At 44.5% G+C, this 17201-nt stretch overlaps 1 protein-coding gene across 2 annotated transcripts in view; it reads right to left on the bottom strand.

Moving 5' to 3' along the window:
* Positions 1-2265: 2265 nt before the first annotated feature.
* The window catches only part of tbx15 (T-box transcription factor 15), a 28053-nt gene continuing 13117 nt past the window's right edge, over positions 2266-17201 (bottom strand). For both annotated transcript variants that reach the window (XM_023837141.2, XM_023837142.2), the window contains exons 5-8: positions 15584-15751; positions 9658-9722; positions 6986-7083; positions 2266-6457 (exon numbers count right to left, since the gene is read on the bottom strand). In XM_023837141.2, coding sequence (XP_023692909.1) covers positions 5646-6457; positions 6986-7083; positions 9658-9722; positions 15584-15751 — 1143 coding nt within the window. In that variant the 3' untranslated portion in view covers positions 2266-5645. The remainder of the gene's footprint in view (positions 6458-6985; positions 7084-9657; positions 9723-15583; positions 15752-17201) is intronic.

The raw sequence follows: 17201 nt of genomic DNA on the forward strand, positions 1-17201 counted from the left end.
CAGCATCAACAGGCGCTCTATTTTTGAGCTCAACAGGTACCAAAACTTTTGCGAGACCCCAGCTGTTTCTGACTGGGCCTGTATCAGTAACATCTGTCTGGGGGACAGGGGGAGGTGGTTTGGGGTGACTGGTATCAAGGGCAATGGCCTTGTTCTTTTTCTAGAGTGTTTCCTGTTGACACCCCCTATCCCCCGTAACTGTATTCCTGAGAGTAGCCTGTGATAGCATGTCTGGTTCCACTGCTCTCCATCAAACATACTGTAGCGACCAGAAGCCATGAATCAACAGCCACTGCTGTCCTGGAGACACATTGATATGTGCAGCAGGGCCAACATCTTGGTCTGCTTTAACTGGACCCAGAATGCGGTCCATCTGGCCGCAGGAGCACCAAGCTGCCAAGTAAACATTACATTGCACATAAGGATTAAAAGTGTATTAAAAGACACTGCAAACCATTAACTTCGACTCAGTCCGTCGATTTATTGCACAGTAAATATATTGGCAGTTTTAGCATGCAAAATTTAAGGGCTTAAAGTAACATGAAGAAACGGCCACGCTATAGACAGGCAATAGCTATTGGGGCTGGCTTTACCGAAGAGATGAAAGACCGCGCCTGCTTTGCAGCATCAACAATGGTTTCACTAAATCTAATCGGTGACACGTGGTTTTCAGGACAACCACTTAGATGGGGCTGGGCTGTGCCCTGCGATTAAAGAGACGCATTGGCGAGAAGTGGTTTTAATTTTTTATCATGATATATTTTTTCAGAATAGGTTACAAAATAATACAGTTGGCACAATGTGGGTACATAATATCGTAAGTGACTTACCCGATACAGCTTTAGTACCGGAAAAGCCTCGACAATAGTAGACGGTCTGACAAGCAGACGCAGAAACACAAGAGGGCAACAATTTTCCATGATTATTATTACGTCGTTGTGTGTGGACTTATTTAAGCAGCATTTAAAATAAAGCATTTTCTTTGAGTGTTTTCGCGCTTGCCTTTTTTCCTGTCGGCATACCGCGGAATGGACAGCTGGGCTCCAGAAATAGTCGGCTAAAGTTTTAACTTTAAACTTGAAATCTTTTCAAAGAAAATGAGCATCTTTATTGGAGAGGTCTTGGATTTACGTCAAGTTATTATTCTGGCAATATGAATTGGGTCCGAGTTTTACATCGATATTTCAGGCAGTTTCCAGATCAGTTGCCTGGCAAATTGCATAGCTTATAACAACTTCTGTTTTTTAGGGATTGTAGGCATTACAGTTACTTATTGAAAACAAGATTAGGCAAACGAGAAATGAGGCAAATAAGAAATATGTTGTCCATCCATCAGGTCAGTGTTGTCCGCTTCACACACCTCGGTGTAACGGGGGGGGGGGGGGGGTTTGTAACCAAATCAAAACCGGATAATACAACCCCCCAATAATCATGTCTCCCCCTAAATGGGCGGAGACCTCAAACCCCCCCCCATTGTTCAAACCAAAGTTACGCACTACTACGGCAAAACTTGGAACCGCGGGAATCGAATTCAGAAAATGTATTTAGTTGGTTTATTTTGGGATGGTACAATTCTTAAACTTCGCATCAATTCATGAAAGACCTACGTTTATATGACGAATAATTTTGAATGAATAATTTGCAAATGTCCATAATGGACAATACAGAACGTTCTCCGTTACGTGCCGTGTTATAAAGAGCATTTCGGCTTGGGAAATGGATTTGCTTCATTTGTTGGTTTCACATCGTGAGCTGATGAGAGCATGTAACGCAGTACATTGATAATTATTGTAAATAATGTCCAGATAGAGGGCGTTCAGCCAAATCCTGAAGTCATGTTCTTCTACACTGATCGAGTCATTACGCCAGCTATTTCTTAAATAGACGACTTGGAAAACAGGTGTTTCCAATCGTACACTGTTTTTCTCCATGCGATCGTATTCAACAGACAGATATGGGAGATGCTATTACACGACTGGAAAAAATAATGGCAACCGATCGGGAAAAAGAAAATCACGTTTCAGTTGCGTTTTAAATAACAGAGACTGATTGAACGCATTCAGTCAGAGATCTTTTTCAGGGCACTGACATCTGACTTTAAGTTTCAGGATGAATTAGCCTGGGTATCAGCAATAGGGGGGTTTATTCCATTAACCCGTTTTTAAACTTTTGAACGAGATTTTCACCCCTAACAGTCAAAAGCTTAAATCCAAAATAATTTAATCTCAAACCGACGTGCTTTTCATGCACAAAAAGAACAACACATGGAAAAGAACTTAAGTCTTTATTAAGCTTTTTGTGCTTGGCACGTGTATTTACATTTAGAAGGACCTTTTTTAAAAAAAAAAAAAGTCCCGTTTTTCATTTTAATCCATTTGTAATGATTTTTTGGATTCTAGACAAAACTCACTGGTCCGGATTGATACCACTGTCTTATTTCTAGGGACAAAAATACAATAATTCACAACACTCGAAATATACTTGGTTCATTCTTACTATGTAGTACGTCTTCCTGTCTCCATCAAATGACTTAATATATTAATATATGACATACATTCACACGTTTAAAGTGTGGGGACGTGACCATAGAGGAGAACATGCGAATTGCAGATGCAGAGAAGATGTGGGATGCAAGACTCCCAAGGGTGTATTAACGGTGCAAGGAAAACTTAATATATTAAAGCGACATTAACCAAGGTGTGGTAAATGAGCATCAACGGATTTTGAATATAACGCGGTATTTTCATTCAGCGAATGTTTTCGTGGGACACCCCCTCCCCCCGCCAAAATAGCGGAATATCGTTGCTTTTGTGTCACGGGGCACGGACCGAGGAAGCAGAGGCAGGACATAAGGAGTCGAGAAACACGGGGTTTAATTCAAAGTACAAAACGAGGAGGAACACCGAACATGCAGAACCGACGAAATGACGTTATGACTGGACAGGGGAAATATACTCAAACGCCGACCTACATACGTCAGACTAATTAACAACAAAGAGAAACAGCTGGTTACACAGGGATTCCACGCGAGGTAACGAGGGGGGCGTGGCACACGGCAGGATCGGACGAGCAGGGCATGACACTTTTACGTATGGCAAGCTAGGGCTGTGTTATAAACGAGGATTGACGTGAGTGGTACGCAAGTATATACGCTTTCGTGTGATAAAGGGTTAATGGCACCCTCCACAGTTACTCTCCAACAGTATACAGTGGTACCTCAGAACTCGAATTTAATCCGTTCAGAATTCCGGGTCGAATCCTAAACAGTTCGAGTTCTGATCGAATCTTCCCCATAAGAAATAATGGAAAACCAATTAATTGGTTACCGGCCCCAAGGGCGTAACTTTGGCTGGAACGTTGGGGGGGGGGGGGGGGTGCTTAGGTCTCCACCCATTACGGGGGAAATATGATTATTGGGGGGGCCGTATTAGCTGGGTTTTTTTTTTAGCATTTAAACAAAATGAACAGGATAAAACAAGAAGAGCATATACTGTACTAAACACATCTAAGCACATTTATCAAAACAGTAATTTGTAAAGTAAGAAAATAAATGTATCCAAACAATGTTTAAAGTAAAAAAAAAAAACAATGTGTTCTGACCTATCCTCGGCTTCTTCCGTGTGCCAGGCACCCTCGTTAACCTCGTGTGGAATTCCCGTGTGATCAGCTGTTTCAGGTTGTTTTCATTAGCCCTCTGTATTTCGTCCGCGTTTCAGTTTCCCCAGTCCGATCATTGTATTGTCCGTCTGCCTTTTGCCTGCCTTACCTGTAATTAAACCCCGTATTCCCTGATACCCTGACGTCTGCGTCTTTGTTTCCCTTCCGTCCCTGCTCAGCAGGACAATATTATTATAATGAAATGTATTAATGGTTTATTATTAATATTAAAATAATAAGAGATCTTCATTTTTAAATGTACTTTATTATATAATAATACTTACTGTCACTATCATTGTCTAAATGTATTTTTACTGTCTAAATATATGTATTCAGCTAGTGTAAACATGCAGGATGCTATCACAGCAAATGCGAGGCTGAGACTAAAGCGTTACCCTTTGTTTCCGCTAAGAGACGTGCCACGTGACTCATTTCCCCACGTGTACAAGTTATCTTAAGTCGGCGTTTACGGTTTGACTTCTGAGTTTCAGATCAAGCTCTAGGTAAAAATTTTTCGAACTGGTTGGTTCGACTTTTAAGAAATTCGAGTTCTAATGAGTTCGAGAACTGAGGTACCACTGTATTTTTTAATTGTCATAACGTGCAAATGCGCATTAAATTAGGATCCTCCTCAGTTTTGCATTTCTGTGAAACTACGGTGTCGACCCCGCTCGTACTACACGGGATTGGCTTAGCTACGCAAGTTCGCGGGTCAGAGCTCCTGTAAATGAACACCGAGCGAAAACGCCCTAGGAAGCCAATTTTCTCCTTGTCAGGTCGCGCAGCTGTAATAGTACTAAATAAGGCGAATACTTTTTCGTGAGTGTCACTGTGCCCTTTGACGAAAATTTGCACTTTATATATTTACATCAGGGATTGAAAAAAACATATTGAGTTTTTTTAAATAATATAAATTGCCAGTCTGATATTATAAGTTAATGCCAAGCATCTGACATGCAAACCTCGTAACTTCCACTCAAACCAAAACAGGGAAATAATTAGAAATTGACCTTGAGGTACATTTCTCCCTAATTTCTTGATACTAATTATATAATTTCCATCTTTTAATGTTTAAGAATTTAACATTTGACAATATATTAAGACATTTCATGGGGACAGGGAAAGGCAATACATAGTAGGATAGGACCGCTGGAGTCATTCGTCGCTTCGTTAATTGCATCAACACACAGCACCCTGAATCCTTATTCTGCCGCCTATGTTCACCAGCATGCATTTGCTAACGAAACGGCACAGTCAGCCCTGGCAAACAGGAGTGTGAACAGCATGGCTGCCTTTGCAGCATGATGATCCGCTCTGCTCGCTGTTAGCTGGACTCTGAAACCATGCTTTCCTTTATCTGAAATACCTTTCCAAACTCTGATGCTTTTTGTCTCATACTGTATTCACAGTACTAAATGGATCCACACTTTTTCTCTTCTCAGCATTCCAGTCTTACCCCCATTTACACAGACTTTCCTATTTCATATCATCTTTCCGTTACAACTCCTTGTTTCCAAACTAAACACCAAAGCTCTAGATGTCAGATAACATCCCACAATGGTGCTGTATCATATGAAAATCACAAGGCAGGCTTTTTAAGTTGAGCTGTTTCCCAAACCTGCCACAGGTGAAAAAAAATCCACCAAGTCTCTGCTGTGGCAAAAGCAAGTCAGGAATGGGGAAAAAAAGTGACTATTTTTGGCAAACGGGAGGCACAGGTGATAACATCAGGATAACAATATGTCCACAGAAGATATTTAAATAACATCCATAATGACACTCATGGCTTTCAATTTAGGCATTCCAAAAAGAATTACTTTAATGGCTTCCCTGGACAAATGCTGTCTTTTGCAGCCAAAAAATGTCTCAACGGTCCTTGTTTGGCCTTCCTCTGAACACGAGTCCGTTGTCACGTGTGCCATAGAAAGCAAGGGCAGAACAGAGCTGTGGTCGGTGGCATGGGGCAGCCGCAGGGCCGGCATCCTGCTTTACACCATGTGCACCGGCATCTGAGAGGAGGGTCCATACTGACGTCCATCACACTGGCCCACCCCCTGCTGGTTAGCAGCTGGACCACTGATCATGTGAACACCATCCATACCATTGGACAGGTACTGACGCTCGCCGAAGGCCCCGGGGGCCGAGGGGGACAGTAGGCCCGTCTGGACTGGTGCCAGCTTCTCCTGGCCGGGGCCCAGCCGTGCTGAGGCTGGGAAGTTATATCCATATAAGTTGTAGGGACTGTGCAAGGACAAGGTGTTATAAGAGCCTTGCTGCAAGTGGTGCCCGGTGCTGTCGCCAGCATTGCTGAATATGTGGCTGGAGTGGCCAGTGCCGGAGGGGCAGTGGGCAGAGCCAGGGGCATGGCCTCCGCCTGCCTGCATCACATACTGCAGCTGTGAGGCAGGAAATGAGCCCAGCTGCCCACTGTAGGCATCCAACTTGCCCCCACCACTGCTACTGACTCCACCTCCGCCGGTTGGTGTCCCTGCAGCAATGAGGGAGGGAGTCCGCTGGGGCAGGAAGGTGGTTTCTGACACTGGGGTGGGGGTGCCCCCCCCCTGAAGTCGGCCATACGGGGTTTCAGCCAGCCCTGTGTAGCCCTGCAGCGCTGCCATGTTGGCGCGGGCGCAGGCCGGGTACTCGGACAAGCCAATGCCACATAACTGGCTCTCTCGGCAGCCCACGTTGAAGGTGTGGAAGGCGGGGGGGGAGCAGGAAGGTGAGAGCAGGTGTGCAGCCCCTGAGGGTGAGGGTGTCCCTGTGCTGGAGGTGCTGGGGGAGGTGCCTGTGCTGCCACCTGGGGGGGGGCAGACAGAACACACATGCTGTCAGGTAGATGTCAATGACACCCCAGACAAGCTGCAGCTCATATGCTGCTGCCTGGCCTTTCATATTCATATGACACTCTCAGCATCCTGAACACATTAATTGTTATATGACTCACACTGACTTTGATCCTAATGAAAAAAAAACCTGGCTGCAGGATCAGTCCCAGAAGAAACTCTTTTGTTGCATCCATGGGGGGGAAAAAACTTTTTAATCTCCCTCAACATTTACATTTACTTCATTTAGCAGATGCTTTTGTCCAAAGTGACATACAAGTGAGCGAAGCAGAACATTATTTTAATCAAGCACATAAATATTCTGCATGTTCATCTATCTATATGTAATATTAATAATCTCTCAATATGTCTGTTTTTAATATAATTATTAAATTAATTGTACATATGATTCATTGTAATATTAAAAAATTTCACTAATAAGTCCAACAAAGTTTTGGTTTGCAGCATTCGCAGTTATTAATTAGGCTGCCGGGAAGGCCCACCTTGCTGCTTCTGCATGTTGGTAAAGTCCTCAAAGGTCAGCGTTCGCACAGGAGGCCTCCAGAAGGCGTAGGTCTCCATGATGGCCTCCAGGCCGGTCCTGAACACACATGAGCAGCCGAGACAGAGAGAGAAAGTGTTTGTGCTTATTAGTGTACAAGGGTGTATGTGTGAAAGAGAGAGTGGTGTGCAATAGAGGAAGTCTGGAGTTTAGGGTTCAGAGAGATAGAGAGGCGGGAGGGGAGAGAGAGAGCTTGAAGCGGGAAGGACAGGCTGCTGAAGCGGCACATAAATCTGGGCTGTGTTTCATCTCTGCCTCTTGCATGATTTACTGCTGTCACCAGGGCTGGGCCTCACCAAGGACTGGCCCCTGTGCAGGAGCTGTAACTCACTGGTAAGGCTGCCTTGTTAAGATCACCAGCCAATCAGCTTCGGGGGAACTCAGACTTCATAATTCACAAGTTCTCCAAAACACAGTAATAGGAACCCTCAAAAAATACAGTCAAAATGATATTTCTGGTTATAAAACCATAAGGAAAGTGGATTTCTGTGAGGTCCCAGTGCTGTGGTCTCATCAACCCATAATATATACTCTCACTGGAAATTCTAATTCATTTAACATTACAGTAAAATGCCACTCATGTCATCTACAAATATTTGAGAAAATTATAATAATTACTTCTACTTATACTTGCATTATCATTTATGATTAATTCTATTACATCTATTATATCTATAAAATTTACAAATTATAACAAAGTCCAAAAAATTTCCCTTTAAAGATGTATAAATTTTTTACTTTTCCTGTGTGTGTGAATGTATTCATACCAACAATTTTTGGTACAGGTCTTTCGGTTCGGTATGCACGAATGCAGCAAATGCAGAACCTGTGTGTGTTTGTGTGTTTCCCTCGAGCAACATTCGGAAAGGGGTGGATGAAGCCGCGCCAATACACATGTGCGTGTACGTCCTAATGTGAAGCTCGAAGTTGTTTATGTGAATATAAGTACAGCACAGGTATTTTAAAAATGCTGCACCATAATGAATTTTGATTTTGTTATGCTTTGTATCTTATGAGACGTTTTTGTTGCACAGTTCTAATATGAAGTTGAACAACACAGATCAGGTACAGTTCATTTTGTAAACATGCACCTTAATGGATATTTATTTTATTTTTATTTACTTGAGAGAATATATATTTTAATTTTACTTTTGAGTAAATTTTAGTTTTTTATTAGTTGGTTGCAGCATCATTCACAGAGGTGTTTTATTTCAGAAAGACAGTCATACCATGTTCTGTAAACCACTGTTTAATAAAGAAAAAAGGAGCAATTAATGTTTCGATTCTTTTACTCCTGCTGTACCGACAACATACTGAACTGTGACTTCAAAACCGAGGTACATAACAAACTGTGATTTTTCAATACTGTTACACCCCTGATAGATAGATAGATAGATAGATAGATAGATAGATAGATAGATAGATAGATAGATAGATAGAGACAGTGTGTGTAGTATATATCATACAAGTTTATTAGCAGGAACAAAAATATACTGTTATATAAAAATGTCCTGATATGAATGGATGTGTAGATGTGATAGGTGCCTAGTCTTTTCTTGTCTTTATACTGTTATAGTGTAATGATGTACGTCAATCTGGAGCTTACATGAACACTAAGAAAATCAAATTATTGTGTTAGTCTGACTAAAATCGGACATTTAAAGTAAACGTAAACATGTTAGTCTGACTGAAATTGTGCTAAATCAAAGTTCTCAAAGACGGACTAAGACACCCAGATAATGCAATTGGGAGATGATTTACTCCTGCATGTACACGTTCAATTGGACTCAAACTGGTCTAAGCGCTCTGCGCATGCTCCACGGTCATTGGTCATCCCCCCACCCGGGCTTTGACCCAGAAGTAACAGAAGAAGCCTGTACACAGAAGAAGCTTGGGTTATAGCAGAGGACGTACAGCATGTATGAAATGTACAGCGCTGGAAAGCTGTCCAATTCACTGCTGAACTAAAGGGTGCTTTTCCACCACACCAGGAATCATACTTTTGGTATTTCAAGAAGGTACCAAAAGTATGGTACTTGAAGATGTTGGTTTTACTGGTACCAGTAAATATTCATATCAATATCGCATCTTATGCACATTTTTCAAAAATGCCCAATACCGTGTTGTCATAGTATGTTATGTAAAATACTTTATTTCTTGCTGTCCTGATATTGTATATGTTCTTCTGACCAGATCGCAATTAAAGCTTGTGTTACTTCATTTGTCGACGCATACATTATTATTAATTTTATTATTATTTTTACATCTGGCGTAAAACGTAAACCGGAAAAAGCCCATTTGAAGTGGAGTCGGACATACTTCGGTCAATAAAACAATTCCCCTCTCATGCATGTATAATAGGACAATGGCAGTAGTCTGATTCAATTTCATAGTTGAGCTATAACAGTAGCTCAACTTCTCTGTGCACGTAAACGTACTGAGCAATAAAAAAGATTTTACACAACAATCACACATTCTGTCATACACTTGGCAATGTGAAACCATCACACATGCCCCTTTACAACAGTCACATGCACCAATCATATACAACACTAAATAACATGCACTGTACAACACTCAGACACATGTCCTCATTATGTTTGAGTTTCTCACCTATTTCTGCCAGAATCTCTGAATCCTTTTGCAAAGGGATTACGGTCGATCTTAAGTCGGGTGATCTGTGAAAAAAAGGACAGAAAAAATAATAAGTAATAATAATAATAAAAGAGAAAAATCCTAAGAAAAACAATAAGGTTCCATAGCACTATAGTGCTTTGGACCCTTAAATAAACAAACAAATACATAAGTAGCATAATAAAAAGCGGGCAGTAGATAACAAACCCATTCTATTATTTTTAACTTTCACTTCTAATGAACCAACAATCACATCATTTTAGAGCAGCACACTTACGGCTCAGCTCTAGATCCTGCAACATCTGCACCCAATTATAGCCCCCAGGGGGATCTTGTCTTGTCTGGGAACTTGCTATTAAGCATTGTGACATCAGAGAGGGGTCATCATATGAACTTGGCCAATCAGACATGATGATCTGTGCTGCTCTTTGAGCTCTTATACAATTCTGTTAACCAAAATCACTACATAGCATGTACATTTTATTCACTTTCCTATTGTTTTATTTGTCCTCATATAGGACAAATTGGGTCTTGGTGTATCAATTTGTTTAGTTCTGAAATTATTAAAACAGGAAATGGTTGGCCTCTCCTGGAGCCAACACCTTATTGTGGTGGAGGGGTTTTCGTGTTCCAATGATCCCAGGAGCTAGGTTTTCCGGGGCTTTATGCCCCTGGTAGGGTTACCCAAGGCAAACAGGTCCTGGATGAGGAACCAGACGAAGTGTAGCTCACAAGACCCCTAATGATGAACAAAATATTGGATCCAGGATTTCCCTTGTCCGGACGTGGGTCATCGGGACCCCGCCTGGAGCCAGGCCTGGGGGTGGGGCTCGATGATGAGCGCCTGGTGGCCAGGCCTGCACCCATGGGGCCTGGTCGGGCACAGCCCAAACAAGGCATGTGGGTCCCCCCTCCAATGGGCTCATCACCTGTAAGAGGGGCCATTGGGGTCGGGTGCAGTGTGAGTTGGCCGAAGGCGGGGACCTTGACGGTCCGATCCTTGGCTGCAGAAGCTAGCTCTAGGGACATGGAATGTCACCTCTCTGATGGGGAAGGAGCCTGAGCTGGTGCGCGAGGCTGTGAGGTTCCGACTAGATGTAGTCGGGCTCACCTCGACGCACGGCTTGGGTTCAGGAACCAGTCTCCTCGAAGGGGGTTGGACCCTCTTTCACTCTGGAGTTGCTCACAGGGAGAGGAGCCGAGCTGGGGTGGGCATACTTATTGCTCTCTGGCTGGGCGCCTGTACATTGGGGTTTACCGCGGTGGACGAGAGGGTAGCTTCCCTTCACCTTCGAGTGTGGGGACGGGTCCTGACTGTTGTTTGCGCTTATGTGCCAACATAATACCCACCCTTTTTGGAGTCCTTGGAAAGGGTGTTGGAGAGCGCTCCTCCCGGGGACTCTCTTGTTCTGCTGGGGGACTTCAATGCTCACGTGGGCAATGACAGTGAGACCTGGAGGAGCGTGATTGGGAGGAACGGCCCACCCGATCTGAACCCGAGTGGTGTTTTGTTGTTGGACTTCTGTGCTCGTCACAGATTGTCCATAATGAACACCATGTTCAAGCATAAGGGTGTCCATATGTGCACTTAGCACCAGGACACCCTAGGCCGCAGTTCGATGATCGACTTTGTGGTCGTGTCATCGGACTTGCGGCTGCATGTATTGGACACTCTAATGAGAAGAGGGGCAGAGCTGTCAACCGATCACCACCTCATGGTGGGTTGGCTCTGCTGGTGGGGGAGGAAGCCGGTCAGACCTGGCAGACCCAAGCGTATAGTGCAGGTCTGCTGGGAACGTCTGGCAGAATCCCCTGTAAGAGGGAGTTTCAACTCCTACCTCCTGCAGAACTTGTCCCGGGGGAGGCGAGGGACATTGAGTCCAAATGGGCCATGTTCCGTGCCTCCATTATGGAGGCGGCTGACCGGAGCTGTGGCCATAAGGTGGTCGGTGTTGTCGCGGCGGCAATCCCCAAACCTGCTGGTAGACACTGGAGGTGAGGGATGCCGTCAAGCTGAAGAAGGAGTCCTATCGGGCCTTTTTAGCCTGTGGGACTCCGGAAGCAGCTGATAAGTACCGGTGGGCCAAGCGAAACGCGGCTTCGGCAGTCGCTGAGGTAAAAACTCGGGTATGGGAGGACGTTGGCGAGGCCATGAAGAACGACTTCTGGACAGCTTCGAGGAGATTCTGGTCCACCATCCGGCGTCTCAGGGTGGGAATGCGGTGCAGCATCAACACTGTTTATGGTGGGGATGGTGCACTGCTGACCTCAGCTCGGGACGTTGTGGGTCGGTGGAAGGAATAATTCGAAGACCTCCTCAATCCCACCGACACGCCTTCCAATGAGGAAGCACAGTCTGGGGACTTGGGGGTGGACTCGCCTATCTCTGGGGCAGAGGTCACTGAGGTGGTTAAAAAGCTCCTCGGTGGCCGGGCCCCAGGGGTGGATGAGATCCACCCGGAGTTCCTCAAGGCTCTGGATGTTGCAGGGCTGTCTTGGTTGACACGCATCTGCGGCATCGCGTGGACATCGGGGGCAGTGCCTCTGGATTGGCAGACCGGGGTGGTGGTCCCCATCTTCAAGTAGGGGGATCAGAGGGTGTGTTCCAACTATAGGGAGATCACACTCCTCAGCATCCCTGGTAAGGTCTATTCGGGGGTGCTGGAGAGGAGGGTCCGTTGGATAGTCGAACCTCGGATTCAGGAGGAGCAGTGTGGTTTTCACCCTGGCCGTGGAACAGTGGACCAGCTCTATACTCTCGGCAGGGTCCTGGAGGGTGTGTGGGAGTTTGCCCAACCAGTCTACATGTGCTTTGTGGACTTGGAGAAGGCATTCGACCACGTCTCTCTGGGAATCCTGTGGGGAGTGCTCCAGGAGTATGGGATGCCGGGCTGCCTTATAAGGGCTGTTCGGTCCCTGTACAACTGGTGTCAGAGCTTGGTCCGCGTTGCCGGCAGTAAGTCGGACTCGTTCCCGGTGAGGGTTGGACTCCGCCAGGGCTGCTCTTTATCACGATTCTATTCATAACCTTTATGGACAGAATTTCTAGGTGCAGCCAGGGCGTTGAGGGTGTCCAGTTTGGTGACCTCAGGATTAGGTCTCTGCTTTTTGCATATGATGTGGTTCTGTTGGCCTCATCAGACCATGACCTTCGGCTCTCACTGGAACAGTTCGCAGCCGAGTGTGAAGCGGCTGGAATGAAAATCAGCACCTCCAAATCCGAGACCATGGTCCTCAGTCGGAAAAGGGTGGAGTGCTCTCTCCGGGTCAGGGAGGAGGTCCTTCCCCAAGTGGAGGAGTATCTCGGGGTCTTGTTCATGAGTGAGGGAAGGATGGAGCAGGAGATCAACAGGCAGATCAGTGCGGCGTCAGCAGTGATGCGGGCGCTGCATCGGTCTGTCATGGTGAAGAAGGACCTGAGCCAAGAGGCAAAGCTCTCGATTTACCAGTCGATCTATGATCCTACCCTCACCTATGGTCACGAGCTGTGGGTAGTGACCGAAAGAACGAAATCGCGAGTGCAAGCGGCCGAAATGAGTTTTCTCCGCAGGGTGGCTGGGCTCTCCCTTAGAGATAGGGTGAGGAGCTCGGTCATTCGGGAAGGACTCAGAGTAGAGCCGCTGCTCCTCCGCATTGAGAGGAGCCAGATGAGGTGGCTTGGGCATCTGCTTAGGATGCCTCCTGGGCACCTCCCTGGTGAGGTGTTCCGGGCATGTTCCACTAGGAGGAGGCCCTGGGGAAGACCTAGGACACGCTGGAGGGACTATATCTCTTGGCTGGCATGGGAACGCCTCGGGATTCCCCCAGAGGAGCTGGAGGAAGTGGCCGGGTAGAGGGAAGTCTGGGTTTCCCTGCTGAGACTGCTGCCCCCGCGACCTGACCTTGGATAAGCGGAAGTTAATGGATGGATGGATGGATGGATGGATGGATGGAAATGGTTGGTAGCACAAACAAGCCTCTACATCAGGGGTCATCAACTATATTTGTCAGAGGGCCAGAGTTTTACCAGACAGTCTCCTTGGGGGCCGGACCCCCAAGAAGAAAATCAAATAAAAATCTAATTTTTGCTTAACATTATGTTTAATGTTTATACTTTTTCCATTTCATAGCCTAAATATAGTCATAAATGGTGGTTATTCTGACAAGAGACTCAGTTGTTGTTATTTTTAGTTGCTTTAATAGTGTGGACCACTATTTTCTTTTTGATCCTCACAATTTTGGAATCCAGTCGCGGGCCGGATTGAACGGCTCAGCGGGCCGCCAGTTGATGATCAGTGCTCTACATCTTCTAAAATATTGTAGGGTAATAATTGATTAATTGAATCAATAAAAAATAATTAAAAATGTAAGGATAAATTTTCAGAATTTGGGGAAAGAAGCCAGCACACAAATCTTTTATGTGCATATTGTAGCCATTGGCTGTTACAATCATTAGGCTTCATAAGCATACTACAGTATAATCCCGTTATGGTGGACTTGCTTATAATGGAAAATCATCTATAACGGACGAGGTCCGCTAGTGCGAGCCGTGCGCCTTTACGAACATGCAGAAAAAGCATTGGATATAGCGGACTCGCATATAACGGAATTTCGCTTATAAAATGGACAAACAACTTGGCCCCCTGGGCTGCTTTTAGCTGTAGTTTTGTTCGGGTATAGAGGACATGCACGTTCCGCCTACAAGGCGCGTGGTATGCCGGTGATATCCAGTGCAGATACGTAGTCGGGATTATTAATAGTCACTCTCTATAAATAGGCATGGTGTAACAGCAGGCAACACTAATTGGTCTGTGTGGCTGTCCATCACCAGGCACGCTGTGTGTCGGCAGACGACGCTCGCAGCTGGAGGAATGCAATAAGCAATAAGGTCAAGGTTACAACTGTACCGTAAATGTATAACCACTTATAGGCCATATATACTTCCAACAGTCAGGTAAAGTTGGATTACTGCATCTACAATGTAATAATCTACACCACAAGTGTGTCTGCTGGGGTGTGGCATGAGTAAATGGTGCCCTGTGGACTTTGGATATAACGGACTTTGGATATAATGGACTGTTTTGCCAGATCCCTTAAAGTCCATTATAATGGGATTGTACTGTATAGTATTTATGCGCATGTCACAGTTATTAGCCTTTATGAGCACACTATAGCCATTAAGTTCTATAAGCATACTGCAGGCATTAGCCTTTATGAGCATACTGTAGCAATTAGGCTTTATAAGCATACTACAGCCATTAGGTTTTAGGAGCATCCTACAACCTTCAAGAGCACACTACAGCATCTGGGGGTCCACCTAGACAACAAACTAGATTGGTCAAAGAACTATACTGTCCTTTACTGCAGCAATTAAGTTTTATAAGCATAGTACAACCATTAGCCTCTATAAGCATATAACAGCTATTAGCCTCTATAAGCATACTACAGCCATTAGGCTTTATGAACATACTAGGAGCTAGACACTATCGGCACTGTGGCAGAGAGGAGGATGCTGTCCAGGCTTTGGTCAATTATGGACAACTACTTACCTGCTTCATAGTGTTGTGGTTGGACAGAAAAGCATGTATTGTCATAGACTCCTCATCATAAAATGCTCCACTGAGTGGCTCAGGAAATCATTCTTTCCAATGGCCATCAAACTGTGCAATCAGTAAATCAGCAGGGAACATGTGAAATTGCCTATTTATATATATATGATCCATTGTCAGGGAAGCAGACGAATATTACTGCTGCTGAATAGTAGAACAGCAGATTTTTCTAACACTGTGCATCATTTGTGTCTGTCAGGGAGCTACTGTCAGTTTGCGGAAGTCTCTGGAACTTCAGAAAGAACTGGAATGTCTTGTGTTTGGATTCCAGTGATTGGAAGAAGGCTCACTAGGGCATTGTACTATGACAGACTGACCTGCTGGTTCTGGTAGGCTGTTACAGTGGTGAATACAGTCTCTGGAAAGCTGAAGGTCTTGACTCCATCTCCACTTGGGATTGGCCGGGTGGGTGAGAGGTCACTGCTGAAGTCCTTCCGGATCACATGGACCCGTGGCTGGTACTTATGCATGGAGTGCAGGATGACCTATAAGGAGACAGAGAATATGCAGTCACACGCTGTGCAACCGTAAGTCACTTTGCATGGAGAAGTTAGGACAAGTGCTTCTAAAAAACAGCGATTACTGAAAAAAGACGTTATGGGATCATCTCCATAAGGCAAATAAGATAAGATAAACACCATTTTAACAATTCATTTATATAGTTTATTTGTATGGGAGAAAAAAGTGCAACTGAGAAAAAAGTATGTGCATAACTGTGGAAGAGGGTGCTAAGCAGAGAGTATCCATCCATGTGTGAGATGGTTCTACTGAGCTGGAACTCAGGTACGAGTTTGTGTTGTAGCTGAGAACATTCATTTTGAGAGCCAGGCCTTTTTATCCTCTTTGAAGATCAAATGGACATTGCCCTTTTAAACCAGCTGACGGTATACTTTGGGACACAACAAACCTGAAACATCCCATAGCTCATTTTAGTTATTAAAATACCTTCAACTAAATACAATGTAAAAACATTTCATGTAAATGGGCACCTTATCATTTTCCTTGCAGTTATAAATCATCACCTGTGTCCAACACACTCTGCTTGTGTTACAAGCTTCCAGAGAAGCACTTTCATCGTGCAGATAAGGTACTTGTTACTTTTGTCAACCATCTTCACTCACAAAAAAAGTTAGAGGGAGCCAAACAAGACAAAAAAGTAACTAACCCACAGGGGCATGCATGGGCATTAAACGTAGGCATTGCCAGCCTTGGGTCCCCAGAGAAGGGCACATTAACCCTAAAACAGGCACCACTCTTAGGGCGTTTTTCCACCGCACCAGGTACCGTACTTTCGGTACTTCCATAAAGTGCCAAAAGTATGTTTTCCACTGGCGTAAAAAATGGTACCGGCGCCAAATGACATCATCAGTGACCGCCCCTGACTGACATCGTCACAACGCGCAGCTTAAATCATAATATAAAAAATATTAAAAAAACAGCCCAATTAATTAAATTAACAGTTTAGGCTGGAAAATGCGGTTTATTGTTATGTCATGTTATATTAGCTTCTATCACAGTATAAGATTCAGTAATATCCAAATTGCATGAATCCTGCCATCATTTACGTTTACGTAGGTACACTTACTTTGGCTAAGCCGATCAAAGCAGTAAGAATTAGCTTACTGCTAATTCAGTCTTTTGAAAGCAAACAAATTATTTAATTATGTTTTTTGATTTTCAAGAGGCAATTGTTCGGTGTTTCACGTGTGCCCCATTTCTTTCAAGTGGCTTGGTATTACGGTGTTCCGGGCAATTCAGTTTCCCTATGTTTCTCCTGTCTATCAGGAAATAATGTTTCCCCTAATATTAAAGCAAAGAGGTATGTGAAATGTCTGAAAATCACTCAGGTACATTATTATATGTGAATACTGTATTGTTATTAGTACCAAGGCCCAGAGTTGCTGTATACCTGTTTTAACAGGGGGGGACCAAATA

Source organism: Paramormyrops kingsleyae, chromosome 16 (genome assembly GCF_048594095.1).
Source record: "Paramormyrops kingsleyae isolate MSU_618 chromosome 16, PKINGS_0.4, whole genome shotgun sequence".
In the NCBI taxonomy this organism is placed as follows: Eukaryota; Metazoa; Chordata; class Actinopteri; order Osteoglossiformes; family Mormyridae; genus Paramormyrops; species Paramormyrops kingsleyae.